General features: G+C 34.5%; 3 protein-coding genes across 3 annotated transcripts; 1 reads left to right on the forward strand and 2 right to left on the reverse strand.

Annotated features, from left to right (window-relative positions):
• The first annotated feature begins 984 nt into the window (after positions 1 to 984).
• Positions 985 to 3,293, forward strand: Urod (uroporphyrinogen decarboxylase). Its single transcript, XM_028303540.1, has 7 exons — positions 985 to 1,166; positions 1,263 to 1,550; positions 1,628 to 1,786; positions 1,937 to 2,080; positions 2,359 to 2,514; positions 2,630 to 2,797; positions 3,041 to 3,293. The coding sequence occupies exons 1-7, from the start codon at positions 1,149 to 1,151 to the stop codon at positions 3,182 to 3,184; spliced, it is 1,077 nt and encodes a 358-aa protein (XP_028159341.1). The 5' UTR covers positions 985 to 1,148; the 3' UTR covers positions 3,185 to 3,293.
• Positions 3,294 to 3,643: 350 nt separating this feature from the next.
• CSN3 (COP9 signalosome subunit 3) lies at positions 3,644 to 5,890 on the reverse strand. The gene is made up of 9 exons (XM_028303539.1): positions 5,649 to 5,890; positions 5,380 to 5,534; positions 5,203 to 5,299; positions 4,883 to 5,100; positions 4,599 to 4,796; positions 4,359 to 4,511; positions 4,127 to 4,258; positions 3,857 to 4,039; positions 3,644 to 3,771 (listed from the first exon to the last, which is right to left on the reverse strand). Exons 1-9 carry the CDS (start codon positions 5,701 to 5,703, stop codon positions 3,691 to 3,693), a joined length of 1,272 nt encoding a protein of 423 aa, XP_028159340.1. The 5' UTR covers positions 5,704 to 5,890; the 3' UTR covers positions 3,644 to 3,690.
• A 1,260-nt stretch (positions 5,891 to 7,150) lies between these two features.
• LOC114352085 (RWD domain-containing protein 2B) lies at positions 7,151 to 8,309 on the reverse strand. Its single transcript, XM_028303543.1, has one exon. The coding sequence runs from the start codon at positions 8,282 to 8,284 to the stop codon at positions 7,448 to 7,450; it is 837 nt and encodes a 278-aa protein (XP_028159344.1). The 5' UTR covers positions 8,285 to 8,309; the 3' UTR covers positions 7,151 to 7,447.
• Positions 8,310 to 20,070: the final 11,761 nt, after the last annotated feature.

Here is a 20,070-nt window from a genome sequence, read left to right on the forward strand (position 1 = left end):
GTTTTTTGTTTTGTTATTATGGCTTGATAGTCTTTTCAAATAAACTAACTCATGAAAGGTCAAAAAAATTCTGAAGCGATTAATTCGTAACTATTAATATGCGTACAAAAATAAAGACGTAAAAATTATAGAACATAAATAAGTTATGCTTTCATTTAATTTGTTCTTAAATTTTACATTAAATCTACTCTGGTTCGATTCCCAGATGGGACATAAAATTAGTATGTATAATCCAATCACCCTGTGAATTTAGGAATCTGTTGATAAAATATTAGTTTAGGTAGGTAGGTAGGTAATGAAAAAGATAGATCAATTTATTTTAATGTTTCGGTGGTGTATACATCAATACCGAATCGCTGGTTCCGATTTTTGCCATGTTGGAAACCATAAAGTTGAACGATGGTAGCGCCCCCCTGTCATTGAGTTTGGCGGGACAGTTCAGCGTGGGTCATCTTTAAGAAGAAACTTATTTTCACAACATAGCATTCTGAATTTAAAAAATATAAGGAAAATTCAAAATTCCGTTCGTTCCGATACACGCACTATGTTTCTAATAAATATAATAATTGGGGGAATTAGATGATAAATATTAATATACTTATCAGAACAAATCTAAATAAAAAAAAACAAAATCAACTATAATTAATTTCAAATAATAGAAAAAATATCTATTATTCTACCCAACACAAGGTGCGTGAAAAGAAATGCTATTAGAGAGGTAACCACATCATTTAAAGCGCCCTCTCTTCCGCATCCCAAAAGTGCGATCTGATACGAACACGGACTACGGTTAATGTATCTAAACTTCAGAAATGTAATCCATTTAAAACGAATGTGTTTAAATTAAAGAAAACGAAATAAAAACATTTTTTTATTATACAATCGATTAAATAAGAAATATTTTTATCGATTACAGATTACAGGCTTAAAATGGACTTCACTATGAGAAATGACAGATGACAGATGTTAAATGTCAATGTCAATCAATGCTCCTCCTCCCTCCAGGCTCGGCAGTTTTCTCTGTGCGGCAGAAACTTTGGGTTATTTAATTTAATAAATTACTGGCATATTGATATCTATTCAATATAACTTCTTTGAGTATTCAAATATCTACATTATTAATAATAGCCGTATATGAAACATACAACATGAGCTATACCAACAAAGTAAGTATTAGTGTCGGATGTAAACAATTACAATAATTGCATATTCATTGTGTATTGATTAATCAGAAACTAATCGTATTTACGCAATCATTGCAGAACTTTCCTGAACTAAAAAATGACCGGCTATTGAGAGCGGCACGGGGCATGGAGGTTGATAAGGTTCCAGTATGGGTGATGCGGCAAGCCGGTAGATATCTGCCAGAATTTCAAGAAGTACGAGCAAAACATGACTTCTTTACCGTCTGTCGGACACCAGAGCTCGCGTGTGAAGTGACGCTACAGCCACTCAGACGATTTGAGCATCTGGATGCTTCAATAATTTTCAGTGACATACTTGTGATCCCTCAAGCTCTAGGTATGATAGTGGAAATGCATCCTGGTCAGGTAAATAACTTAAATTAAACACCTAACTATCTAATATCAATGCAACAAAGTTCATTTTCAATTACCATTGATTTCAGGGTCCAGTCTTTCCTCATCCACTCAACTCACCTACTGAAATAGAGAATTTGAAAGAAGATGGAGCCATATCAAGATTAAGTTATGTGGGTGATGCTATAACTTTGACCAGACACAAAATTGAAGGGAAAGTTCCATTGATTGGATTTACTGGGGCACCTGTAAGTTATAATATTACATTTTGTCCAGCACTGAACGTCATTTGGATGAAACAAACGATTAAACAAGTGTTATAAAATATTAGCTACATCAATACCTTAGTAGATATTGTATCCTAGCATAACACTGCATTTAACAGGTTTTCTTTTTAGTTTACTTTGATGGGGTACATGATTGAAGGAGGTGGCAGCAAAACAATGTCAAAAACTAAAGAGTGGATTGAAAAGTACCCAAAAGATGTTCACAAACTACTCAGTCTATTGACGAGAGTTATTGTGGATTACTTGGTAATGCAGGTAAGGTTTTTTATAGATTTTTATTGCTTTACTTGAATACCGAAATCATCTTAAAAAACTCAATTTTATTTAATAAAACCTTATCTATGAAATGAAACCCGTTTTCCGTTGTCACAACATAACATGAAAACGGCTTGACCGATTTGGCTGGCTTTTTTTTTGTAGTTTTCTAATACTCTGTACAAGGTTTTTACGGAAAAAAATATAAAGAAAATCTCTACGCTAAGGCGGTACGAAGTTCGCCGGGTCAGCTAGTTTAGTATAAATCATATTTCCAGGTTGACAGTGGAGCACAATTACTTCAAGTGTTTGAATCTAGTGCCGATCATCTTACAAAAGAACAATTTGCAGAACTATCATCACCTTATTTGAAGCAAATAAGAGATGGAGTAAGAACAAAACTTGATGAAAGAAATCTGCAGCAAGTGCCAATGGTAAATAATATGTTTTTTAAAACATGATTAAAACAATAATTAATTTAAATTGTTTAAATGCATAACAAACTTAAAGCATGTCTTGCTAATAAATTAATAAATGTAAATTTTTTAGACAGTTTTTGCTAAAGGAGGTGGTCACTCTTTGGATGTCCAAGCTCAACTGGGCTATGAGACTATTGGGTTAGACTGGACAGTAGACCCAGTAGAGGCCAGAAAGATTGTTGGAGAAAATATCACTTTACAAGGAAACCTTGATCCACAAGACTTATACAAGCCCAAGGTAAAGTGTGTAAAGGATTTAATCTAGGGATATTGCCCCCTCCAATCAGAACCCACACACAACTATAATTTTAAAATCCTGTCATATATTTATGTATGCAATGGATTGACTTATCAATTCATACTATTGAAAGTAAACTGCAATATACACATGAAAAAGAGAGGGATCTTTGTAAATTTTATCAACCCATCCAATCTTAACCTTAGAATCAATTTCAATTTGATCCTTATTTTTTAATTACAGGAAGAAGTAAGGAATCTAACCATATCAATGGTCCAAAAATTCGGGAAGTTCAGATACATAGCCAACTTAGGACATGGCATTACACCAGCTACGCCGATTGAGAGTATGACTGCTTTCACAGAAGCTGTTCATGAAGCTATCTAATTATCAACTACAACTTTATGTATGCTTGTTATTTACCTACTATGCTAAAATGGTGAATTGGTTGAATAGATACTTATGATATGTTCAATAAAAGATGTTTTTTTGTTTACTTTTGTTATTTATTTATCAGAATTATTGAAAAGATTACATAAATTCAGAATTCCTATCTGCCAGAGCTTCACAATAGAAACAAACAGACTGATAGGCCAAATGATCGCCTTACGACGATGTACGTATGTATGTTGTGCGCGAAACATTCGAAAGTCATGTAATTTTGTACAGACAAAAATTAATGAGTTCATTGAGCCAGGCAATTTACATAATGCACTCAGATATGCAACAACAACTAGGGATATTAATTTATAGCACATTAACATAATCATTGTACCTAGTTCATAAAGGTGCGATTTTGATGTAAAGTTACAAAGTATAATGAACTGCCAACTGTTTTGGACCATGTTTTTTCACTATCATGAAGTACTGTGGTTGCTAACAAAATTGCTTATTTACATAGTATAAGTGGTTTTTGAGTTTTGACTAGTAGCTGGCATATCTTCATCGTGGCTGCCCACAGATTTCTTTACATACTGAAAGAAAAAATATTCCTTTAAATATTTTCCTACACAAGACAAACAGAATAAGATATTATTATAATTTTATAAGTGAATGTACCTGAGGATTAACTTGTATTTGTTCATCCATTTCCTGGATATACTGGTGCAGTTTCGTACATGCTGCCATTTGTTGCTCCAAAACACATAAGGTTTCAGGAGAAGCATATTTTTCAGGGCTATCAAGAAATACAACCATGCCATCTTTTTGATTGATCATTGCGTAAATTTCACCTTCTTCAATCTAAAAAATATTAAATCATTTAAAAAATATACTTATGTAATAGTAAAAAGTTTTTTATGGTTTCTGTAACTTCATAGGGATACCAACCATGTTGAGTATGTATGTCTCAGCTTGTGCAGGACCTGACAGTTGTACTCTTGCAGCTACATCACTCAAAGACAGAGTTAAAAACGTCTTTGTAAGTCTCTGAATATTTTTCTTATACATTGAACTTAGAACCTGAAATAAAAATAAAGTAAGTATAATTTTTTAGTTAAATTTGCACAGAGAAACTACAGACTGCCTGTATGACATGTGGTTACTGGTTAGTATTACTTACTTGGTTTACTAATCCCATATTTTTGTCTCTAACAAATGTTTCTCGATGTTTTATCACTGCATGATGAGATGTAGCCAACTCATGGTATGCCACTGACAATGGTTTTAGAAAACGGCATACAACTTGTGGTACATATTTAGGCATAGGAAAAATCTGGAATAAGATATGTTTTTTTTATCCATTTAAGATCATAAATAATGAGGTTACTATAAGTTTCGAATTTTCAAGTTATGACTATACCTTTCCATGTGAAATAAATGAGACCAATATGTATTTTTTGTAAGCTTCCAACATTATGTGGGAGACAACCATAGCAGGGACTGTTACCACCACTTCAAAGAAATACAAAGCCCTATCATAGTTTTTCATAGCTGTGTAGATCATCCCTCCATAATAGTAATATAGTAGAAAATGTTTTGAATCGTTATTACCCCCAAGCTGTAATAAAAGAAGAAAAAATTTATATATTTTTTAAAACTTCTTTGAAACCAAGTGTATATTATGATCAAGGAATTTTATTTTACCTCAGAACTTATCCCAGTAACATCAGTATCTAAAAACTCAAGTGCTGGTTTCATACATTTAGAGAGCAAGCAGAGCTGACACAAATCAGCATGGATCGAAGTCAGCTGAGAATCAAACAACTGTATTTTCCTGATGGCCTTTTTTAGTATTTCAATTCCTCGGATAGGTTGTTTCAACTCTACTAGATGATCAGTGAGGAGGTGGCAAAGATCAGCATCTGAAATTTTAAGAATTAAAAGTTAAAAGTACTTTTTTTACCAAGATTATGCTAATTTGTAATTGAAAACAGAGTCAATATAAACAATACTGTGATACTTACACAAGTCTGGAGAAAAGCGAACTTGTTCACCATTACAATTATTTATAAAATCATGTATTTGTTGAAACATAGTAGATCTGTCAATGTCACTGGAACCCTGCACATGAAAAGATATTTATTAGTAAAAATAGGATAAAAGTAACAAAATAATTATATGTACATAAATATTATTCTGACCTGTGGTAGAGAGAATTTTGCGACCAATACTGCCAATACTCCCAGTGAATGTTGTTGAATGTCAAGGGTCTCCAAAACAGTATTGAGATGAGCACTATTACGCTGTAGAACTTCATCAGAGTTCCCTATGACTTCACACAATTCCCGGAAGCTCCCTGTAAAACACAGAAATTGACAGACATCTAACCCCTATATGAATAGATTACTAGAATATTAGCATGGAAAAAAGTGGTGAAGGGAAAGATAATAATTATTATCTGAATACGAACCTGAAGCCGACATCGTTCTCACATTATTTACAAATTGTTCCAGAGGGGATGCCATCGTGTAAATATGATGATACTTTACGGCGTATTCACGAGACACTGGATTCTTATAATTTGCAATTTAATTATTGCCAATCATTAAAGTATTAGGATTTTACGCTTTTTTCCTCTGTTTTCAGTGATTTTCAGAAATTGTTGGAAGCAGCAAAAAATCAGGCGACGAATGACAAAATGACTGACAGAAATGACAATTATGACAAATGACAGTAGGAGTCACAGATAAAAAATACAGGATTGGGCATTGGGACAACACCATTGTGCCCATGAAGCTAAAGATATAAAGCTTCATGATTGCACCAAGTAGTGTTGTGACTCATCAATTTACTACCGATTAGTACATCATATAATCGATAGTATGGAAACATCATTAATTTAAAACAGTGTTCAACAACTGTGTAACTTCTTTTTATTAGTAAGGGGGTTACTGTTTTATTTCCTACTAGCTTTTGCCCGCGGCTTCACTCACGTGAAATTTGGTTTGTCACAGATCGTCATAAATTATAGTCTACTTATGTTATTCTGGGTTATAAACAATAATACTGTAATCCTAAATTCTTTAGAAATTTCCATCGATGTAAACAAACACTTGTGCACACAATTACACTATAATACTCACGTTTTCTTAATATCATACACATTATTTCACAAGCTCATGAAACCAACTTTATTCTCATGATGAAACAAATATGAAATCTAACATTGAAAACAAAATATTTTAACAAAATATTTGGATGGTGAAAATTTGTGCTTCATGTTAAAATGTCAAATCGACATTTGACGTTTAAATTTAGGACCTATCTCTGGAAAATCTGTAAGTCATAGACAATATTCATAGATAATAATCTGTAAATTTAATCGATTTTATTTCAAGTATTCAATTATTTCAATTACCAATTACTTTGATAATATTAATTTAAAATAAAATATAAACAAGGTTATATTCAACAATGTATTTTTTCTCCATTTAATGCAACAACACACTTTGCGAAGAAGTCTTTGAATTCAGCTTTATTATACAGACCAGTGTCACATAAAAAAGGCCTTTCGACCACTTTTCGACTGGTTTACGATTTTATTGTGCACTTTGTCTAGACCCACAGTATAATTTAAATTATATTTCCTAAACAAATAAAAAAGGGAAAATTAAATTTTCTTTGATTAAGAAGATCCTATTTTCTATTTTGACGATCACATTACTGATCTCAACATCAATCACAAGAGGCTTTGATCTTAATAATTATACAAACGATCTTTGAAAATATAATAATCGTATGTTGCAGTCCGTAAATGACATTTACAGAATTGCGATTAACAAGAGATTTTGTCGCATCACTAGTAGATCAACTGACATAGACTAAAAATTCGTCAATGTCAGTTGGCCATATTTGTTTACATTTAGGGAAATTTCTAAAGGACTAAGGTATAGTTTCATCAAAATCCGTTCAGTACTTTTTGCGTGAAAGAGTAACAAACATCCAGACATCCACACAAACTTTCGCATTTAAAATATTAGTAGGATTTCCCGTTGGTAAAGTTTTATCTAGTCTTGTGCTAAGGATGGAGAGTTGTAACTTCATTATTTGTAATCATTAGTGATCCTTAATCTGAGGTAATCATACACCCCTGTAATCTTCATGGGGACTGCTTCTAGCGGTAACTGGGAATATACAAGACGAAACACACATGTGAATGTGTTGGGTAAAATAAAAAAGAAGAAGTACCTACCTACATAAATAAAATTGTTACTTATCATTTATTAATCCAAATAATTCATTAAATGTTTGACTGAATCCAAGTTTGTCCATGTATTTGGAAAAGTCTGTCATACTTAATTGTATTTCTTCAAAATTTACAAATTTATTTTGTGGAGCTGAAAAATCTTCAGATTTTCTTATAACAATATTCTTCCAATTCATTGATTTTATGTCTTTCCACCATTCATAACAATCACAATTATGACCTTCAATACAAACAATACCTGGTTTGCCTGACAAGCAAAATCCGGTTAATTTTAATTCTCTAGCTTTTTTAACAACTTCTTCTCGTTTCTTCTTGTTATAAATATGGTGTGAGTAAATCCACAGCCTCACATAGTTCCTGTCTTTTATATTATCATCTGCAGTTTCTTCATTAACAGTGTTTTGTTCAGAAACACCACTTGGAGCATAAAAATTTTCAATATTTTCTTGTAACCAAGATATTGCATCATATAAACAGACTTCTCCTAAATGATTTGTCTTGATAAAATTTGATAATTCATAGTTGAGTTTTGTTTCCTGGTGCCGATTTAACTGATTGCACCTGATGAATATATCTGGCTCTTCCTCAGGATATAAACTTGGCAAATTAATGCACATTTCTAATTTCAATTCCTTTATAAACAAATTTATAGTAAAGTCTAGATGACTAGGTGTATACTCAGTAGGATTATCCAAAAAGTTTTGAATTGCATCTAAACTCTTATTGTCGGTTAAAACTATATCATTGTTATTTGGATACATTGACTTCAAAAGTTCAAACTCACTTAACTGTTGGGTTAAACAACCGACAAAGTCATCTGTAACATTTCCTGTACTCATGTTATCAAAGGTTTCATCTCATCATCTGAAAATATAAAAGAGATGTTACATTAGATAGGTACGTACTGTAACATATATGAACTTATTATGCTGGTTTGTATTGTTGCTAACAATGGTGGCTTGTATTGCTATGTTTTTATTTATTCTGAATCAAAAACGCGGAAAAACACTCACTTAAGTTTTATTTTGTGTTTACAACTTTACAACAAGCACACCAAAAAACCACCAAGACCAACAAACAAACAGCTGTGTTTGACAGTTACTTCAGGGTGTGGAAACTTCCATACAACGNGGACTGTGGAGATGCTGGTGACTGCCGGGACAGTACTTCCGTAGAAGTAGAATGCGCATATGAGCGAGAAGGGGACTGTTGAGATGCTGGCGACTGCGGAGACAGTACTTCTGACGTAACAGTTTCCCTTTTTGAGTGGGTCTTTTTATTTGAGGACCTAGAATGCGCACATAAGCGAGTAGGGGACTGTGGAGATACTGGCGACTGCGGAAACAGTACTTCTGACGTAACAGTTTCCCTTCTAGAGTGGGTCTTTTTATTTGAGGACCTAGAATGCGCACGTAAGCGAGTAGAGGACTGTGGAGATGCTGGTGACTGCCGGGACAGTACTTCCGTAGAAGTAGAATGCGCATATGAGCGAGAAGGGGACTGTTGAGATGCTGGTAACTGCGGGGAACGTATATCCCTTTTGGAGTGGGTCTTATTATTGTTATTTGAGGTTTTCGTCGGCAACGTAAATTTATAACAAAGCGTTGTATGCGTTTTTGATTGCGGTTTCGAGTTCGAAAACGAAGATTTTGTATACTTGGTTGAAGGCATCTGTGTCGAAGACTTTGGCGACGGTGACATAGAGTTGGTCCGCGCATTTGGCGACACCGACGGCGATTGCGTTGGTGTTGGGGAGCGTAGAGATGAGTTAGTCTGTGAAAGCGACTTCGCCTTTGAAGGTAAGTTGCCCCGCTGATTAGGGGATGACATATTTGTTGACGATACCACTTCTCGGGCTCGCCGCGATCGCGGCGGCGACTGCGTTTGTGTTGAGGAACTTGAGGACCTTACGGAACTTGAAGAACTTGAGGACGAACTGGAACGTGAAATTGCTTTAGGAGGCAAGTAGCGCTCCTGCTTATGAGCTGACATATTCGATGGCTTGAGCTCCGCTCGCGATCGATGTGAAGGTGGGGGCGACTGCTGTGTTGGGGAGTTAGAACGCGAACTAGAGTTACTCGTAGAACGCGAGCTTTCTTTTGAAGACGAGTCTTCCTGATCAGAAGTCGACATCGTTGATGCCTTTTTTGAAGAGGGCTTGGAAACGGATTTCAACCGCGATTGTACAGGCGACTTTGCTAACGATCGAGTAGGCGAGTTTGACGGCGACCGCGGCGATTCCGAGAGCCACTTCCAATGCCTCGTCGGTTCCGCTACCCCTGGGAACAACTGCTGCAACAAATCTTCGTCTCCAGGCGGAGTCACTATTTCAGGAATGTCTTGGTTTTGTAGATATCCAGCCGTTTTAGATATTATGGTTAATGTCGGCGAGGTGGAAAGGGGCCGTACACTCAGTCCCGCTAATGTCTGTTTGTTATCATCTCCATCCTCGCTGTCCGAAACCACAATTATATTAGGGTCATATTTGACTTCTGGAATGATTTCATATCTTTTTTTAGATTCTGTAACAAAAAAACAGTTATTGAAACCAGCTCAAAAACCGATGATGGTAAGAAATTATATTGAACTTAAAAAGGGTTTTACAAATTAATTTGTGACTGATGATGATATAACTAGGTAGGTAACTACTTGTGCAGATGGTGAAAGAGTGAACGAGAACTTTAGCTAAATGGACAGCATACAATTAAGTGTTAAAATATATTCTAAGTTAATTTAGCAAATAAAATGTGTTGTTTAGCTGATTATAAATGGGTCAAGGAGACTAACTTATTACCAAATGACAGGTTTGTTTGCTATATTTTTATGATTAGTGTACAGGACGTGAACGCTGCTACTTGTATGCTAGATGTCTAATGTGCTATTACGATATTCCTTCAGTTTAATATCCTACCTATCACTGTGGAAGGAAAAGTCTACGCGTCTCATTGGGCCGCGTGAAAGAGACTTGCCTGCCATTGTCTTCTGGCACTAGGCGCCGCTTCACCGTGTGTCTTTACTGTGGCTCTTCATGGTACAACCTGTAAAGATGATTTGGCTTTATATATTTTTTAAGATTCCAAACTAATTCGGACGATACAATACTATTTTCAGTTGATTGATCGATTTATCGATAGTTAAAGCAAAAAAAGGTATTGACCATTTTAGAGATGGCTAAATAAGTATGATATCGATGGTTTAGTATTATTTATAGTAAAATTATTTTACTTAAGTATCAGGAATAATCATGCACATAAAGTTCTATCGATACTTCGATGCTTTTGATACGATACGGCGATACTACGGGTAGGACAATGTGAATAGTTTGCGACACTGAGTGACTTGCGTGCAAATTAATTGATATTTACAGTTAACTTCCAAAATATTTAAAATTAAAGGTTTTGTTATCGTATTGACAAAGAAGCGGGGCTTCACAACCTTTAATGGCCTCCAACCTCCCCTTAGCCAGCACCATCAAAATTATTCTCTGTACAAACCATATTGCATTTGTTAAAAGTGTTTAATATTTTTAAGAGCAATTAAATAAATTTCTTCAAGTCTTCACAAACAAATGAAAGCGTAATTTAGCCAATCGTACACTAGAAGTCCAGGACGAACCGTAAGCGAGACGATCGGGCTTGCACTGTACTGTACAGTAATCGGGCACAACCAACCGTCACACGTACAGTACGGTACCTACCGTACCGTAGGCCGATTTTTCACTACACACACAAACCGCTGTAAGCCAGTGCTTAAAGATAACACAGACAGTTCAGTCAGTTATTTGAGAAGTAATGAAGTATCTAATGACGTGCATCAACACATAAAATCATTATTTTTTGGGAATCAGTCATTTTAATCGTACATAACGCACAGTTTAAAAATTAATGATTGGCCCTAGATTAGATAGATATAGATAGGATATAGATAGATTAGTACAAGTTACGTTTTAGGACTTCATCAATTCATCAATCATCAATAATAAAATAGGTATTACTACATCAACAATTTTTTTTAAATAACTTGCTTACAAAATAATAATAAAATAATTCATTTTTTTTTAAGATCAAAAAGGTCATTCCAAAAGTTGGGATATTAAATTAAAAAGACAAAGTTACATAATTTTAAGTAGGTATATTCATGATTGAAAAATGGTAAATTCAAAATTTTCCTCTTTTCATTGCATACTAATTTAAAAAAAAAACAACATTTACATAATTTATTTTATAATCTAATTCATAACTCACCTACGAATGTGATTGATTTATTAGTTATTTAGGTTTGATTTTTGCTAACGAAGGATCGTAAGATGTTGAATTCACAAATTGTCATTAGATCTGGAAAAAAAGAACGAATGTAGCGGGTAATATTTATGTTACAAGGATTTATTAAATTATTAGCTTTCCGCCCGCGGCTTCGCCCGCGTGGAATTTTGTCTGTCACAGAAAAACTTTATCGCGCGCATCCCTGTTTCAAAAACCGGGATAAAAACTATCCAATGTCCTTTCCCGGGACTCCAAACTATCTCTCTGCCAAATTTAATCAAAATCGGTTGATTGGTTTAGGCGTGAAAGCGAGACAGAGAGCACACAGACAGACAGAGTTACTTTCGCATTTATTGCTATGTCTGTCTATTCAGCACTGGATAGTTAGGCAATGCAGTGCCATTTGCACTTATCAGTTATTTGTGGTATTCCAAATTACATAAATTCACAAAATTCCATAAAACATCAATTTCTATGAAAAGATCAACTTTAACTTTTCAAGCTTAAACGTCTAAGACATTATAAAACTAATTTCGACTACTTAGAATAAAAACCTCTTATAGTGTAAAGAAGTATTTTTTCAGGAGGAAGATAAAATTGTGTGCTGTATTTTGTTAATTTATATGAATTTAACCAGCTTTTTTATCTGTTATATTCTGTAAGATTGACCGAAATGTACAGATTGAGAAAAATGCATTCCCGAGGTTTTTAACTCTAAGGCGACGAATATATTATAAAGTCATCAGGCAGAAAATATTCACCTTAAATGAAGTTGGTATTAATCCGTTTGTAATGTCAGTTTGGAGATTTCATCAAAATTCTTCGAGGAAGCCAATTCTTTGTCTCAATTTATATGTTCCAACTTAGTGTAAATTTCAAATCAAATCAAATCAATTATTGCATTACATGTGTGGTTTGACACATGCTGGTTACTTTATTGTCGTAGTCATACATCTTTTAAAGAACATTGGTTCTCATTGCATTGTTTTAAAGCTTATACCTTATTAAGATCCGTCATGAAGCCGTCTCTTGGAGAACGTGGTTCATTCAAAGTTCTTCGTTCTTATTTTGGTTCTTGGTTCCAATCCAAAGAGACTTGGATGGAAAGTTTATAGTCTTATAACTTTATATAACACTCGAATGTGCTTCGCACTAATAAATTTATACTTAAAATAATAATAAGGTATTATGAATAGTTTTAAGCTAACTAACAACACTAACAAGTTTTTCTATCCACAACCTGTTTAGCACACCAATGATAGGCACTCGTCACATAAATTTAATAAATTCAAGTTTTATTGTTCTACATTTAGGTATAATCGTTTTTCATTATTATTATTTCCAATAGAAGATATGAAAGTTTTCTTAATTTAAGTTTTAAAATGACCCTGAAACAAACGTCAATATATTATAAAGTTTCATTATATTAGCAAAAGATCTGAGAAACATAGCTACGAGTAGGTACTTTTAGTAAAATCAAGTCTCTAAAGAATGTAGGCATATTAAGGACAGCACACCATTAGTTATTATTGTAAGACAAGCAATATTGCTTGGTTCTTACCTGATAATAATTATAATATAAATATGTTTTTTCGTCTATTTTAGTCGATGACGATTATGTCAGGATCTGAAAGTTGTAATACGATTTTTATAAAAATGCTATTTTATGTATATTTATTTATATTTTAATAATGAATTAATAATTAACATTTTCACCTTCAGTGGCACTTGGCCTACGGTTAGTTAGATCCACCGGCTCTTCTTGAGGATCAACAACAGGACCTGGGTCTTCAGCCGGTGGTAACGACAAATCAAGGGGCATAGAGCGAGGAAGGTGGGAAGTTGGGCTTACAGGCGAGGGGTCTGCTGGTGTAGTACGAGTATCAAATACTATTGGTTCATTAGATTCGCCACCATCGCTCTGGCGCGAGACTGGTGGTCAGAATGGCACATTCGAGGTATTGCTTTGCCCAGAAGACTGATCCCGAAAAGGGGAAGGAAGCGGTTCTCCTCTTTCTAGAGGTGGAAAAAAGAATGGGAAAAGAGGGGGAAGAAGGAAAAAAGGAGGGAATGAAGTCACTGGTGGAGGAGGCGGAGGAGATGAAGGAACAAGGGGAGAAAGGGGAGGAGTTGTGGGAGAGGACAGAATATATTCTCCATGTCTTTCTCGAGATCTTGATCTTTCAGGTTCGCGATGTTCATGTCTCCACGAGTGGGATCTATGGTGTCTCTCATTTAACTGTATTAAGGCTTCAGTCATCCCGACATGTTGTTGTTGGCTCTCATGAGCTCTAAGAAGCGGGGACGGTCGTGGGTCCATCAATTTTTCGATTGGCACGACTCTAATCGTCGGTCTTGGTGCATCCGACTGAACAGTTACGATAGGATCCACCTCTGGTGGTGTTGGTGCATGCGATTCAACATGTTCTTGTGGTGGTGTTGGTGCATCTGATTGATGATGTTCGATAGAGCCCACTTGTGGTGGTATCAGTGCATCCGACTCAACATGTTCGTTTAATTCCACTTGTGGTGGTTTTGGTTCGTCTGCTTCGTCCATGTCTCATTGTTCTTTATGATGTTTTCTGAAAAAGAACGAAAGCTATCTAAACATTTTAAAAAAAATCATAAAGTGTTGAAAATATTAACATAGCAAGAGTTGATCATGGAACTTGCGACCCTTTATATCAATACTAGCTGACCCGGCGAACTTTGTTCCGCCTTAATGGCAATAAATAAGCAGACTTTTTTTTAAATTTCGAACGGAATAAAAAGTATCCTATGTCCTTCTCCTGGCTCTAAACTACCTCCCTGGCAATTTTCAGCTAAATCGGTTCAGCCGTTCTTGAGTTATAAGTGGAGTAACTAACACGACTTTCTTTTATATACATATATAGATTTACTAGCTGACCCGGCAAACTTTGTTCCGCCTTAATGGCAATAAATAAGCAGACTTTTTTTTATTTCGAACGGGATAAAAAGTATCCTATGTCCTTCTCCTGGCTCTAAACTACCTCCCTGACAATTTTCAGCTAAATCGATTCAGCCGTTCTTGAGTTATAAGTGGAGTAACTAACACGACTTTCTTTTATACAGTGTGAGTCACGTTAAAGTGTACATATGAAAAAAGATGAAACTAAACCTATTTTTATCGACAAAAAAGAGGTCAAAATTTTTTTGAGATTTTTTTTAAATTTTTTATAGAATTTTTTTTCTTCGAATTACTTATTGTAAAGAAAACGTAATAACTTTTGAACTAAGCGGTATATCCTGATAAAATAAAAACAGTAATAATGCTAAATAACAGGCGATACTAAAAAAATACATAAAATACACCAAAAATGAAAACAAATAATAAAAAATGATACTTTTTGAAAAAAAATTGCTTTTAAATTCCTGTTTTTTTGGTTATTTGCTAAATTTCTCCAAAAAATGCCCCTATAACAGGTGGTTTTTATTACTTTGTATTATTCTCTATCAAATTATCTTTGTAAAACCAAAAATCGCATGTCTCTATCCCTATCACAACATTTGCTATGATCGTTTGAACAAAGGCCTGCCACAACATTATTCTCCGCTACAGGTAGAGACAATTTTAATTTTAACTAAAATGCTTATTTTACTTCGAAATCTTTTGTTTTTATTTGAAATCTAACTTGTCTTTATCAAAATTACAAATCTAGAGCCATTTTCAGTTTTGTTGTTAACGAAGCGTTGAATGGCGCGCCCGGAGAGGCTTAGTTCAAACGATCATTGCAGACGTTGTGATAGGGATAGAGACATGTGATTTTTAGTTTTACGAAGGTAATACGATAGAGAATAATACAAAGTAATAAAAACCACCTAATATAGGCGCATTTTTTGGAGAAATTTATCAAATAACCAAAAAAACACGAATTTAAAAGCAGATTTTTTTCAAAAAGTGTCATTTTTTATTATTTGTTGGCCTTTTTTGTGTATTTTATGTTTTTTTTTTAGTATTACCTGTTATTTAGCATTATTACTGTTTTTATTTTATCAGGATATACCGCTTAGTTCAAAAGTTATTACGTTTTCTTTACAATAAGTAATTGGAAGAAAAAAAATTCCATAAAAAATTTAAAAAAAAATCTCAAAAAATTTTTGACCTCTTTTTTGTCGATAAAAATAGGTCTAGTTTCATCTATTTTCATATGTGCACTTTAACGTGACTCACACTGTATATAGAAGATAAAACTCCACGACAGCACAAAAGTATTATTTGACAACAGCAGTTTAGTTACATTTTGTCTTATAAAAAACATTATAAGTCATAAAAAGAAATTACTAAAAAATAATAAATGTTTCCTTAATAATCTTTAGTTTTATAGATTGATGATTGATGAAGAAATTCATTTAATTTTTATTACACACGTAACAAGTACATTAGTACTTATATTGGAAAATACCTGAAATGTTTTAAGTGTTAACGCATATAGGTAGGTTAATTTTATCAAGATTTGGTTCAGACACAAATCCCAAATTGGAGTACAATTAAAAGCTGAAAATTTAAATTATGTTGATAATTAGTGTTTGAGCCACAGCACACAATGCTACTCTTAGCATCGGCGATTGGTGATTATGCGCCTAAATCTATACTATCGCTATGTCGCAACTTCATGCCTTCGGCGGACGCAGCATTGGAATCGCGCGTTTTAGCGACTGCTGTCGCCTGCGTCGAGTTTCCGAAATACGACTTAGCCTAGGCGCAGACCACCGACTTTTTATCGGCCGATAGTTGGGTCGGGCTGTTAATCAGTATGGAGATGTAAGAAAGTGCGCACATTACACCGATTTGGTATCGGCCGATTCTTCATACAAATTAAAATCGGGCCCAAATATCGGCAACTAAAAGTCGGTGTTCTGCGCCAAGTCTTAGTCGCCGCGTTTGCCGTATATATCCACTGCATTCAGCTTCTGAATAGCGGCTAAATCGCCGATCCCCGATGCTGTGATTCTTAGAGCCAAAGCACACGATGCGCTGTGGCGGCATCTAGAAATATCTGTGGCGAGCACACGATACGATGCCGCAACGCATCGTGTGTTTTGGCTCTGAGGCTTTGGGAGTGACTGATCATCCATGTAGTGTGCTAGTTTAATTTATTTAAATGTGAGCAATTTAACTTGCATAAATTGGTCGAAATTCCGAAACAAAGGCAAAGGTCTTAAACTTTAGCTTTGCATTAAAATCATAATGATAGTATGTAGAGAAAATAAAGAGCAAAATTGTAGGTAAACTACCTATCACTTGCCAGATCAATGCAAATGACCTCGATGAATTTAAGTTAGGTGCAGTTACAAAACAAATTGTGACACCTTATCAGAGTATGCGACAAAATATTCAGTAGCTACAAACTTATATCTATAACATTTAGATTTACATTTGAACACACAATTGATATAAAAGTTATAAGGGAGAGTCCGCTAATTTGGACCAGTTTTTTTCAATCCCATATTACACATAGTTTTCTTTTGTTTTTGCTAATGTCCATGGTATATAATAAAAGATACATTATTCAACTTACTATTTCATAAGTATTAATTAACATGATTGTTGTATATTTAGCACAAATCAACAAAGTACGAGTTCAGAGCTTCGGTCCAATTTAGCCAACCGGTTCGATAATTTGTACCACAGGGTTACTAAATTGGATTTCAATAAATTTCAAGCCTATAAAGAAACTATGGCAAAATATTATACGATACATTCTTAACAAATTAGGAAACGAAAAGGAACAGTAGTTAATAACATAGACAATCGATATTGTTTTACACGTTATCATGATTTTGAGTACAAGTTTTGTAATTCCAATTATCGTAACGCACACTTCTACCTAATCTACTTTGCCAGTCTTTTGCTTTCATTTATTGTTAGTCAAACATAACTACGCTATTATAACTTCAAAATATGATTTACTAAAAAAAAATTTCAAAATCCTTTGGTAAAGTTCCATACAACTTGATGTGGTACAATTTAGCCGACTAGATGATAGTGCTTTTAAAAAATCGGTAAAAAATATAGCTTATAAATACCGAAAAACGTTTCAAATAATTGTAATCCACACTAATTTACGCTTCTAAATAATATATTAGAAACATCCTGTGATTAAATTTAACAAAATTACAAACTTAACATGTATTGTCAAAAGTTACTTGAAAACAATGAAAAAATACTTTTCAAAATAAAACACACGTGTTTGTTGTCACGGCAAAAACCACATGGCCGATATTAATTAATTTTAGTTGTGTATCGCTAAGTGTTGCAATTACAGACATTCAATAAATACTTTACGAAATATGAGGGTGGTACAATTTACCCGGCGGTACAATATACCGAACTCTCTAAATAGTCCACATGATAAACCAACAGTCTACTTAGTAGGTATAAATCAGTTGATCAATGAAATTGAGAAATTAACAAGAAGAGATTACAAGGTCATTTTATGGGTTCTTTTAAACACTGTTTTTAGCCTGAATCCGTTTGCAAGACCGCACACGGATAATGCACGCTTTATGTGTGATCTTGCAAACATACTGTCACTGATGTTTTACTCGCGTCCAATTACTAGAAAAAAACCCTTGGAGCAAGAACTGGTGGTCTGTTAGATACTATTTGATACATTTTTTTCGTTGCGTAATTGAAGTCAATTCAGCTCCTTTATGACTACAGGGGACGTAGTGTGAGTTTACCTTAAACGCATTGCATGTTAACTGCGTAAAAAAGTGACATTACATGTATGACGGATTGTACAGCGCCCCTAGCGGAAATTTTTAAGAACTAAAATCTTCATGTATATTTTAACGCGCTCACTAGTGACGAGGCATGATGTAAAATCACACTAAGCCCTCAGATTAGTGCGGATGAGCATGAGATCTTCTAGAGCAGTCTTTCCCAAAGTGGGCGATAACGCCCCCTTGTGGGAGCTGCAGGATTAAAAGGGGGCTGTAAGAGACCCAGAAAAAAAATCGATACGTTGTGTAGAGGCTTGGGAGGCGTCATTTACTAGGAGGACTCTTAGACACCGACTGAGCATCGACACTCGACTACAAATGGGGGCGCTAAAAAGAATTTATTCTCAAAGTGGGCAGTAGACAAAATAAGTTTGGGAACCGCTGTTCTAGAGAAAGTTGAGCTTCACTGACGCTGACTAGACTGTCAGATCAGATTCTTCTGTCTCTTCCCTCGTCACGACTCTATCACCAAGCGTCAGCTAAACAGTCAACGTGTCTTTTCTGCATTCTACTTTTTCTGTTTCACGAATTTCAGCGATTCTTGCCATGAATTATCAGTCTTCTGGAATTCTTTATTTCCTTTTCTCGTCTTCCGAAGGTATGTCCTCAACGCAATCAACGACTCGGAATTACAGGGTAGGGAATGAAAACTCCGACCCCGTATATCCGAGCCTGACTGTGATGAGACACAGTGAAGTTAAATTTAAATTCACACATTTATTTGCATAGAACAGGTATTATACATAATATGAGGTCTCTTTATAATATAATTTACACAGTGCTACTTATTCTGCTTACATTTTTAGCATGCAAAATAGTCATTAAAAGTCATTGATATTATAGATAAATGTTGCAGTCAAAACTCATAATCAGTAAAAACCACCTTTGACGGCAAAAATCAGTGACAAATCACAAATGTTAAATTCTTCACACAATGACAATTTCATAGACACAATACATTAATACAACTAGGTAACTGGGTAGTTGCACCAAACAAACATAAAATAATTACCAATTACTTTTTAAGATTTATTAAAACGTCATAATAAATACGAGTATTATTTGTATTATTCATAGTTGTTGCAATTCACGAAGGCGAGTGAGCTATGTGGTGGCTCTGGCTCGCTACTTTCTTTCAAAAGTTTTGACAGACAGACACTCGTTATGTACATGTACACGTAAGTACATACAGCTCACACACAAGTTGTTTTTTGTTTTAACACAAGTAAAGCTACTGACTTCGTGAGTTGCAAGAACTTATACTTTTTAAGATCTGTCAAAACACCTTTTATGTCATTAGAAACTGAATAATCCAATGAGATTACCAATTATTTGTAGATTTAAGTTTAAATTTTTCATTATTAAATTTAAAGTCGTAATCGTCAACTAACCATTTTCCTCAACGAAAGAATTATTTACAAAAATAAGTTAAAATGGTCTTGGATAAATTGCACAAACGTAGGGTTTCTGCTCGAGCTTTCTCGAACTCGAGAAAACTCGAGAAATTTGGCTTCATTCGAGACGAGAAAAAAATTACCGGAGCTCGAGAATTCTCGAGTTTCGATTTTGAAGCTTTAATATTCTTGAAAGCCTATTTTCTTAGACACAAGTAAGTT

This window comes from Ostrinia furnacalis, unplaced genomic scaffold, assembly GCF_004193835.3.
Source record: "Ostrinia furnacalis isolate ACB-3 unplaced genomic scaffold, ASM419383v2 OfSCF1246, whole genome shotgun sequence".
Lineage (NCBI taxonomy): Eukaryota > Metazoa > Arthropoda > Insecta > Lepidoptera > Crambidae > Ostrinia > Ostrinia furnacalis.

Bases quoted from the DNA above. Each gene is read 5' to 3' on its own strand.
- CSN3 (XM_028303539.1), bottom strand. From the start codon at position 5,703: ATGGCATCCCCTCTGGAACAATTTGTAAATAATGTGAGAACGATGTCG. The intron at 5,101-5,202 runs GTAAGTATCACA...TTAAAATTTCAG, and splicing joins TCGCTTTTCTCCAGACTTGT to ATGCTGATCTTTGCCACCTC. The intron at 4,259-4,358 runs GTAAGTAATACT...TTTTTATTTCAG, and splicing joins ATATGGGATTAGTAAACCAA to GTTCTAAGTTCAATGTATAA.
- LOC114352085 (XM_028303543.1), bottom strand. From the start codon at position 8,284: ATGAGTACAGGAAATGTTACAGATGACTTTGTCGGTTGTTTAACCCAA.
- Urod (XM_028303540.1), top strand. The intron at 2,081-2,358 runs GTAAGGTTTTTT...TCATATTTCCAG, and splicing joins TGGATTACTTGGTAATGCAG to GTTGACAGTGGAGCACAATT. The intron at 2,798-3,040 runs GTAAAGTGTGTA...TTTTAATTACAG, and splicing joins AAGACTTATACAAGCCCAAG to GAAGAAGTAAGGAATCTAAC.